Genomic DNA, 10,666 nt, shown 5'->3' on the forward strand with positions numbered 1-10,666 from the left:
ATATCAGTGTAAGAAGAAACCAATATTGATTTTAAAATAAACCAGGGCACAGGCCAATTGCAATTTATAGGAAAAACGAAAATATAGGAAGATCTCCCCACCCCGTGCTGAAAGTATACTTCCTCAAACACGCTGTCATCATTAGGAAGCCTAGGGGTAGACTGGGTGAATTTACAGCATATTAAATAATTAAATGGCATAGCCAAGTTTTGTGTATGTGGTCCCCCAAATTTTTCAACATATTTTTGACATTACAGTTGTAGAAGTGGAAACTGAAGAAATTGTAAGTATTTTCTTAAAAATAGGTGACAAGTTTCTTACAGATCCAAGAGCAAAATCGTGACTCATCACCCCCATAACACAAGCTATTCTGTCCAAATGACCTATCAGACATAAATTCATAGGACATCAGAATCCCAAGGTCTGAGTGCTTCCCTTATATATACCTCTAATTTTCCTCCCTGAACTACATAGGTTCTCTTTCCAGGTCAAATGATATCTTCTGATAGAGTACCTTCCGGATAAATATGCTTCGTCACATCCCACAATACAAGCTACGCTTTACAAGCTTCGACTCAGCTCCTGGTCTCTTTACTCGGAATCCCCACACTTACTTAAAAGAATCATGTAAAACACTTCAGAAAACAACATTCCCCCTAAAAAAGAGAGACTTATTCAAGGGAGTGTGCTATTTCTAATGCATGCCCTGTCTTAAAAAGTCCAACTCAACCTCAATTCCCAAAAAGAGCTTCAGTGGTCTCCCATTCGGCGACTTGGTATTTGCTTATTTTCTAAGTGTACTGATTAAATAAAAAGAAATGCAAATAATAAATGGCAATTAAATAACAAGCCTAAAATAAATTTTTAAAAAAATACATGGTCTGGTGGGTTTTAGACAAGACGCTAGAGAAAGGTGAGTTCACATTCCCTTCTGTACCAGTTTCTACAAGAAGTGGGCAACACTGCCCTCTAGAGGACATGTTACGTTATGTCCGTTAGTTCGTTTGGTGCGAAAGTGACCCAAGATGCGTTGAGCAATATACATTCTTTTGCTCCTGAGATACAGTCTGCCCTTGACCTTCTGTAAATGACTCTGAAGACCACGAAATCCCCCGAGAGGCCGTGAGACTTCACAAAGTCATATTGCAGGGGATCAGAAATAAACGTTTGTTGCAGTGGTTATTAAACCGTCGTGTGCACCACAATCATCCACAGGGCTTGTTGAACGAGGGTTGCTAGACTCCACATCCAGAGTCTCTGATCCCATAAATCAGAGGTGGAATCAACAACGTGCTTCCTGACAGGTTCCCCAGGTGACGCTGATTCTGCAGGTCAGGGACCACACCGTGAGCTAGGAGCTTGGTGGGACTGAATAGCTCAGCACAGGGTGAGCTGTTACTATCTGTGCTACAGAAGCCTAGTCTCAGGGAGATGAGGTGGCTGCTGTTAGTCACTTCATCTTTCTCAGCCTCAGCGTCTTCATGAAGGGGGAGAGACTTTGCAGGCTGTTTAGTTGGCTCCCTGGCTCCGAGTACCTGAGGTCTGGATTTGAAACCACCCAGGAAAGGTGCACTCCATCCCCAGGCTGAATCTGGAAATGGGTAAGCTGAGAGGGGAGGAGGAGGGATGCCAGGACTGGGTCCTGAATGCTCCTACAGAGGGGGGTCTGGATTGTTGTAGATTCGAGTTCTTTGTATCAGAAACTCTGGAAGAGACTTTTTTTGTTTCTGTTCTTTGTGTGATTTTGGAGAGGTTTTAGCTATAGGGTGCGTGCGTGCGCTCGCCAGACAGACAGAGAGAGACAGAGAGACACAAAGCGAGAAGTCACCCCCCAGGGGGGGATGGTCACGCCACAATCCCTTCTCCTCCATTCTCCTCTCCGGATCTTGGGCACGCACACACACGCGCCCGGCGTGAGTTTTAAGCCACCGGGTCCCGGACGCAAAAGCGAACCGCGGTCAACTACGTGGGAGTCCAGCGACATAGCCATTATGCTAACTGCTGGTTCCCTGGAAGAGAGGTTTTGAAGCAAGTATTTCCTCTCGGTGGACCATTTGGAGGACCTCAGAGCCTAGTGGGGCTTGGAGAGGACCTAGAGGGCGCCACCCCCTCCAGGCTCAGCTCAGACCACGAGGGCACAGTCAGGGACCTCGAAAGAACTTTAAAATAGGAGTGCGAAGGTTTTGATAAAGGAAAGTTTCAGGGTCACATATTCCCCTGGGATCACGCGAGTGCGAAGCAGGATGTTACAGCGGTGGAAAACGGTGGGCCGTGAGGACCCACCCAATCAAGAACGGTTTTTCTCATTTTTTTGCACCCAACTCCTAACCCCAACCGGTGTTTTCCTGCAAGAGTTATAAATCTGGAGCATCCCGTGGAGATAGTTTCTGGTCTCCATCACTAGGGAGAAAGGATGTCAGAAAAACAGCCCTGCGTGCTGGGCCCCAGAGGTCGTGAGGTCCCGGCCATGGCTGGACTTGGTGCAGAGCAGGGCCCGGCACTCCAGCTGCTCGCTGAACTCGTCCAGAGCCCCGGTGCAGGACTCCAGGCTCTCGGCCAGTTTCTGAATCTTGGCCTTCAGCACGGCCTGGCTAACCTTGCTGGCCCCCTCGGCCCGCCTGGGAATGAGGAAGCCTCGCGAACCGAAGAAGACGATAAAGTAGACCGAGTTGTACAGGGCGATGGAGGCGTTCCTGCCACACTGCAGCAGCTGGCGGTCCCCGCGGCCCTGCCCGCGGCAGAAGAACTCGAGGCAGCTCAGGATCTCACGCATTTGGTCCTGGCAGGTGGCGGCGATCTCTTGCACCCTCCGCAGTTCCCGGGAGTTGAAGAAGATCAGGGAGAGATCCGACGTGATGGTGACGGCCCCTCCGGCGGTGGCCACCCCCAGCCCCACGGCAGACGCCAGGAGTGAGGCCCCCAGGGTGATCGGACTGAGCGAGAGCCCCACGATGGCTGCGACGGCGCCAGCTGCGCTCAGCGAGCTGCCCGCCACGTTGGCCGCCAGGGAGCGCCGGCGGAGCCGCTCCAGGCGCCGGGCCACCTCGCGCAGGCGCAGCACCTGGCTGTGCAGCCGACCCCGACGGTCCAGCAGCAGCCCCTGGAAGCGCCTGATCGCTTCCGCGCCTTGCGGCTCCCAGGCGCCCGGCCACTCCATGCCCTGCGGGGACACAGACACGCAGTTAGCCCGTAGTCTCGGTCTGCTGCTGCTCTGGCTCGCCGCTGCCCGTGCGCAAGCGAGACTCGTCAAAGCTTAAACCCTCCAGCCACTGCCACGCTAGCGGACACGGTCAGCGCCCAGTGGGTCAAGTGTCAAGTTCTCAAAGACCAGTTCTAGAATCTGGGACAAGTCACACCATTTCTCAAGACCTTATACCCGCATATGCAAATAGAAATGAGACTGTGTCTTCTCTCCTGGAGGACGCCGAGGTGGATAATGCGTTAAGTAAGATTTAAACTTGGTGAGGAGGGGCGTGCTAGTATTAAAAGCCCACTCCAATACTGAGGCCTTTGCTCAGTTTCAAAAAAACACTTGACAAGCCCTTACACGACGGGAAGACTTGGGTCCTAGGAGTTTGCAACATACAACAGTTCTCTCTCTCTCTCTGGTGGGTGAAAAAAACAAGTTACCCAAACCTCAGAGACCATATTGTCTATATAAGAAAGAATAGGTCAGCTCAGTGGTAGAGGCAATGCCCCACTCAAGAGAAGTCAGAGCCCCAGACCAGCCAGAGGGTAACAAGCCTCCAGCAAGAGGCCCCTGGAGGACTAGGGGAAGGGGACTGCACGGTGAGCCCATTCTGCAGAGGGTGCCCATCTCTCGTGCAGGTGCACACCTATATATAGTCTATCGTGCATAAAGAAGAGATTAAAAAACAGGATGCTTTTCTGAAGCAACTCTTCTGCTTATTATTCTTCCAGGCCCTTAGAACCAACCTTAAAGTGTGATTTGCATAATTATTCTAACTAGGGCTCTCAGGTCTTCAGAAATCTTAATCTTCTGTGGGCGCTTAATGACGACTAAAGCACATTACATTAATGCTACTCTGTCTCCTCATTCTTTAAAAAATGAGGAACAGTTGAATCAAATAAAGTAGCAAAAACAAAAGTAAATAAGTTAAAGCAGCCAAAATTTTTATTTGACAGCTCACAGTGTCGCCAGGTACCAAGCTGAATGGAAGCCAGTTGCAGATGACTAACAAAGAGAGTGGGGTAGGAGAACCAGTAGTTAACATAATGGCTATGTCGCTGGACTCCCACGTAGTCGACTGCGGTTCGGGTCCCGGACCTGGTGGCTTGAAACTCATGCTGGGCGCATGTGCGTGTGTGCCCAAGATCCCGAGAGGAGAATGGAGGAGAAGGGATTGCGGCGTGGCCATCCCCCCTGGGGGGTGATTTCTCACTTTCTGTGTCTCTGTCTCTCTCTGTCTGTCTGGCGAGCGCATGCGCCCTATAGTGAAAACCTCTCAAAAAAAAAAAAAAAAGAGTGGGGTAAAAGTGTGTCCTTCCCATGTGCCAAGAATCCCCACCTTAATATCCACTGCACCCTTCCTTAGGAGGGGTTTCTCAAAAGCGTTAAGTCATAGAAATAGAGCGCTTCAACTCTGTCGAGATCTCAGAGCAAAATCATTATTTTGGAAGAAGAGGAAACTGAAGCATAAACATGGTCTAGATGTCTCTCCTCAGAGAGCGCAAGCTAGAATCCTAATCTCCTAACTCACACATCTTAATTTTACAGGCATGCTTCCAGGACCAACCCACCAGTGATAAGTTTCCAAGTAAAAAGAAACAAGAAAAAAGCACCCCAATACGTGATGGACGGAGGACACAGCCCCGGTATGGCAAGCCCAGTAGCTATTTTTTCAGAATAGCATCCCTCTCGCTCCCCACTCACCATTCGCTTCTGGCTGCCTCTGAGAAAGAAAATGAGGCTGTTTCGGGATGAGCATGTTTTATAGTTCCAGAGAACCAATGGCTGCCCTGGGAAAGCCTTGTCTCATTCTGAGAATTGGCCATTTCCTGTCCTGACCCCTGCTGCCTTCGTCCAGAAGGATGTGACATGGTGGAAAATGACCGGCCAGCCAGCACATCCCGTATTTAGGAAATGAACATTGTGTGTGCGCTTTCCCCCCCAGCAGGAAGAGAACCACAGGCTCTTCCCCAACTTGAAACAGTGTTGTCATTTTCCCAGGGGGACACCCTGCCTTTCCTCTCCTGAGAATAGCTAATGACGTGTCCTGGGAGGTCTTCAGTGCACCTCAGGCACACCAATTACAGTGTTTCTTGAGAGGCGCCCTTAGAGAAACATCTTTTAAAAGAACAGGGGGTGGCGTGGAAACCCTCTAACATCGGCTGTAGCCACTGAGAGCCTAGGGTACCTGGGCCATTGAAACACGTGATCCACTTAGGGCGTTGCCTCGAGAACTCCAGGCCCGCCCACAGGAAGTGTGCGTGCAGTTTGGGGCATCTCCAGCTGTGCAGGAGAAGCTGGAGGTCTCAGAAAGGGCATGCTGCAGGCCAAATGCGTCACAAGAATCTGTGGGGTCAGGCTGCACAGGGAGCTAATTATACACTTTCAATAGCAGGAATTTGGCTTCCCAGGTTTTCACTGGGGGGAAAAAACGTAGCCCCTATGATAGTTAAATGAACGGATTCTAGCTACAGATTAGCGAAGCTTGGGCTACAAAGGCAATTATTCTGATAATTCAGGAGGGGAAAATTAGCATAGCATCTGTGGACTTGCCACAGACCCCGTCCCGTGGAGAATCGTATTTCTGGGGCATTTAATGGCCATTGGAGCTCAGCTGAGAACTCAGTTCTGCCACAGGGCCCTGGATACATACATGTTCCTTCTTTTCACACTGTCACCTTCAGATAAGGAAGTCCCAACCGGTTTTGCACTCAAGTGATTATTGTCTCAACTCTCTGGTTCATCTGGTAAGTCACAGCAGCCATCTCATTCTGGAGTATGATTTAATTCCCCATCTTTACCACTATGCTTGGCATTCATCAACAGCACCATTTGCTACTGCTTACAACCCCCATAGTCTTTTTTTTCTCCCTAGTTTGGTATCAGGCACGAGTATTCACCAGAGAGACAGAGATAGAGAGGGGGAAGAGTGAGACATCACCTTCTATGGGGGAGGGCCACACCAAATCCTTTCTTTTCTGATCTCCTCTCAGGATTCTGGCCATGGACACACAGAGCCGGCATGCGTTTTTCAAGCTGCCAGGTCCAAGACTTGAACCGCAGAGTCAGCCATGTGGGATCAGGCCACCTTAACAACAATGCCACCAGCTGGCACCACATTTTTTTTTTCTTAGGCAGGTTCTCAGGGCAAGCCCAGGACCTGGTAGCTTGCTTTCTCACTTTCCCTTTCTCTCTCTCTCTATCTCTCTCTGGTCAAATTAAATAGTAATAACAATAAAAAAATAGTAACAACAAATGGAATTCAATAAATAAATAATTATTTAAAAAGGGGGGGCAGCAGGTGGCATGGTAGTCAAGATGCTAGACACTCCCACATGCCCAACCACAATTCGAATCTGGGACCTGGCAGCTTGGTTTCTCACTTTCCCTCATCTCACTCTCTCTCTATATATATATATCTCTCTGGTCAAGTTTTAAAAAGAAATGAATGAATAAATGAAATTAAATAAATAATTCTTTTTTAAAAAAGGCAGGTTCTCATTTTGGTCATAATCCTCCTGCATCAATCTCCTAAGTAGCTGAGATTACATGCCTGGCTTTTAGGGTGGGCCTGGGAATTGAACCCAGGTCTCCCAGGTGGACTCAGCCCCAGAGGAGCAACATCTACCATCTTGCCTATCATAGCTAGGCCTCTACCTTTTTTTCCTCCAGTTTATTCATTTATTTCTTGACAGAGAGAGATCTGATGTCCAAATCCATTCCCAGTCTCAGTCAGCCTGGATCATGTGCATGCCCACATACCCAGAAAGGTCTCAGGACATGAACCCAGGACCTTCCCCATATGGGCCCAGTTGCATTACTGCAATGCCACCATCTGGCCCCTCCCTGCACCTTTGGGATAATAAGAAAAAGAACATCTTCCTCCGTCTCTATAGACCTAGTCATACAAAATGAGATGTGAGCCCGGGTGACTTGGGAGGTGGACAAAGAGAGACTGCATCGAGGCTTCAGTCTGCATGTGCTCTAGCTTCACCAGACGTGGTCTTGTGTGTCGTGGCCCAGATAAGTACCATTAAATCCGTATTGCATGGGTGGGGAATTTTGCTGGAATCCAGAGTCTTCTTCAGAGAATCAGTAATCATAGTACAGAAATGAGATGAAGAAGTAGAGGTGAACCAACCCATGGATTGCTGGTTAACATGGCTGGATCTCACATGGCTGACTGAACGGTCCAAGTCCCGGCCCCAGTGGCTTGAAAACAATTGCACCGGGAGTGTGTGTGTGTGTGTGTGTGTGTGTGTGTGTTTGTGCCCAAAATCCTGAGAAGAGGGAGAAATGGAGGGGAAGTGATTGAAATGTGGCCATTCCCATGGGGAGTGTTTTCTCACTTTCTCTCACTCACTCTCTGGTGATTGCATGTACCCTTTGGCAAGTACTTTTTTTAAAAAAAGTAGGAGGTTTAGGAGAATTAATAACATGTGCGTCAACCTCAGTCCATATCTGGAACTCGTTTTTCTCTGTTTTGAAAACTCATTTTCAGAGCCAGCAAGTGGTGTAAAGGTTGAGGCACTGGATTCCCACTTGGCTTACTGGGGTTCGAGTCCCAGACCTGACAGATTGCGCGCTCTCTCTCTCTCTCTCTCTCTCTCTCGTCAAATTGAAGAATGATGATAGAGGGAATCAGCAGTTAGCGTAATGGCTATGTCGCTGGATTCCCACGTAGTCGACCGCGGTTCGTGTCCCGGACCCGGTGGCTTAAAAAACTCACGCCGGGCGCGTGTGCGTGCGTGCCCAAGATCCCGAGAGGAGAATGGAGGAGAGGGGATTGCGGCGTGACCATCCCCCCTGGGGGGTGATTTCTCACTTTCTGTCTCTATGTCTCTCTCTGTCTGTCTGGCGAGCGCACGTGCCCTACAGTGAAAATCTCTCAAAAAAAAATGAATAATGATACATAAATAAAATTAAATGGATAATTCTTTTCAAAGTTCATAATAAATTTTTTCAAAAGAAAACTCATCTTCTTCATATATGCCTTTTTTTTTTTTAATTTTGCCAGAAGGCCTCTATGCTCAACAAAGACAGAGAAACAGAAGGTGGGGAGAAAGCTTCCCTGTGGGGCATGGTCACACCACAATCCCTTCTCCTCCATCTCTCCCTCCTTTCAGGATTTTGGACATGTATGTACCCTTGCCCAGTGTGCTTTACAAGTCAGCAGGTCCAGGCCTCAGCTAGCTAGTCAGCCATGTGGGATCTTGCTACCTTAACCTCCAGGCCACAGAACTGGCCCCATATTTGTCTACTGATGGAGGGAAAAATGGAGTCGTGTGACAGCATGAACTACTTGAAGTTTGTGTACTGCCCGTAAAACCTGGTTCTGCACGTCATCTACAAACACTGACGCTTGAACTTAATTATTTTTTATTAAATTGTATTTCATTTACAATTAATTTCATAAACAAACTGTAATAAGCATGACCAAACAACGAAGAAAGTTCTTAACTAAGTTTTATGGACAAAAAAATAAATTATTTCAGTAGCTATGAAATCTGAACCAGCGGTTAGCGTAATGGCTATGTCACTGGACTCCCACGTAGTCGACCACGGTTCACGTCCTGGACCTGGTGGCTTAAAACTCACGCCGGGCACATGTGTGTGCGTGCCCAAGATCCCAAGAGGAGAGTGGAGGAGAAGGGATTGCAGCGTGGCCATCCCCCCTGGGGGGGTGATTTCTCACTTTCTGTCTTTCTGTCTCTCTCTGTCTGGCGAGCGCACACGCCCTATAGCAAAAAAACCTCTCCAAAAAAAAAAAAAAGAAAAGAAAAGAAAATAGCTATGAAATCTTTTTCTTGCTTTCACAGAAATTAATGTATTGCATACAAATATTTTCACTGTCTTTAATGCACAGATTGAAGAGTAGACAATGTTTTATTTTTTACATAGAATTATAAACAGTCTTTTAGAACTTAATTCTTTCAATTCAGCATTTGTTTTCTTTCATAGAGTAAAGCACAATAAGAAACTTGAGAACAATTGAAGGTATTTTGATAAACTGCTCTGTGTGAACAGTTTCCCCCCCCCAAAAAAAAATCTATGGACTGCATTCTCAAACTTCTTTTATCAATTGAGTGTTGGGCACATGTCCCATCAGCCCCCAGGGACCACATTAAAAATGGTGGTTGGCCTCAGATCCGTTAAACTCTTGATGTAGCTGAGTTGTAGCACTAACTGTATGGCTTCAGTTCTGAGTCCTAGAACCACCAGGAAACTCAGTGCAGGAAGGAAGGGAGGCCTGGAGCTCCTCATCGGAATCTCCAGGCCCCAGTTCTAGGTAGTCTAACTCAGGAGGTCTGGGGTGGGGTCAGGGGATTCTGATCTGCCCCCAAGGTTGTGAACTGCTGCTCAAGAAGCTGGTAGTTTTCTGACTGCTGGTTATATGGCAGTGGAAGCAGTAAGGCTAGGACACAGTAGTTAGTTAGACAGTTATATTGCCATGTTATTAACAACCTATTGGTTTTAGGAGTCTTTTTAAACTATCACACTTTAAAGATAAACCAATAGTTATACTCAGGACTTCCCAGAAGCCTGGGCCACCTCCATTTTTGAGACTCCCAGTGAATTTTTTTTTTAAAAAATGAAGAAATTATAAAACAATATAAATAACTGCGGGGTTTTTAATTTTGTTTTGTTTTGAGAGAATTTTGTCAAGACGCATGTGCTCACGGGAGAGACAGAAAACAAGAAATCACCCCCAAGGGAAGATAGCCACACCACAGTTCTTTTCCTCTATTCTCTTCTCAGGATTTCAGGCATGCATATACATATGCCTGGCACGAATTTCAAGCTGCTGGGCCTAGGACTTGAACCATGGTTCAACACGTGGGAGTCCAGTGCCTTAATCACTATGCCACCTGCTGGCACATGGTTTTTTTTTTAATGGCAGTGTAATATACTGTCAATATTTTGCTATCCACAATATACTCATAGGACTTATTAGAAGTTAATTTATTGTGCACTTAAGTGGTGACGTGGCACAAGTTTAGAGTTTGTGATGATGACCTTTTCCACTTAATCCATTGGGTTGGCCCTATGGCCTAGTGGTTAATGGAGCCAGATCCCACATGGCCAGCTGCAGTTCAAATCCTTGCCCTGTTAGCTTGCAAAACACACCAGATGCATATGTGTGCATGTCCTAACTCCCAATAGGATGGAGAGATGGAAGAGAAGGGATTGTGGTGTGACCATGTCCCATCAGGGGATGCTTTCTCCCTCTCTCTGTCTCTTTGGCAAGCACATACATCCTCTAGTAATTGTTTTTGAGAGATTTTTTTGCTATAAGGTGTGTGCACTCACTGGAGAGACAGAAAGCAGGAAATCACCTCCCAGAGGTATGACTATACCTCAATCTCTTCTCCTCCATTCTCCTCTCAGGATTTTGGGCACGCACCAACACGCACCCGGCATGAATTTTAAGCCACTAGGTCTGGGACTCAAACTGCGGTCAACTACATGAGAGTC

General features: G+C 47.4%; 1 protein-coding gene and 1 long non-coding RNA gene across 3 annotated transcripts in view; one reads left to right on the plus strand and one right to left on the minus strand.

Moving 5' to 3' along the window:
* LOC114005383 (uncharacterized) overlaps positions 1-1,512 on the plus strand; it is a 10,631-nt gene extending 9,119 nt beyond the window's left edge. Inside the window, exon 2 of one of the 2 annotated variants that reach the window (XR_003547246.1) lies at positions 488-1,512. This is a non-coding gene — a long non-coding RNA (uncharacterized LOC114005383). Of the gene's footprint in view, positions 1-474 lie in introns of both variants that reach the window. The other variant, XR_003547247.1, reaches the window with a different exon arrangement.
* A 426-nt stretch (positions 1,513-1,938) lies between these two features.
* On the minus strand, positions 1,939-4,993 carry APOLD1 (apolipoprotein L domain containing 1). Its single transcript, XM_006164788.3, has 2 exons — positions 4,895-4,993; positions 1,939-3,160 (listed from the first exon to the last, which is right to left on the minus strand). The coding sequence occupies exons 1-2, from the start codon at positions 4,895-4,897 to the stop codon at positions 2,417-2,419; spliced, it is 747 nt and encodes a 248-aa protein (XP_006164850.2). The 5' UTR covers positions 4,898-4,993; the 3' UTR covers positions 1,939-2,416.
* Positions 4,994-10,666: the final 5,673 nt, after the last annotated feature.

This window comes from Tupaia chinensis, unplaced genomic scaffold (genome assembly GCF_000334495.1).
Source record: "Tupaia chinensis unplaced genomic scaffold, TupChi_1.0 Scaffold143728_1, whole genome shotgun sequence".
Classification (NCBI taxonomy): domain Eukaryota; kingdom Metazoa; phylum Chordata; class Mammalia; order Scandentia; family Tupaiidae; genus Tupaia; species Tupaia belangeri.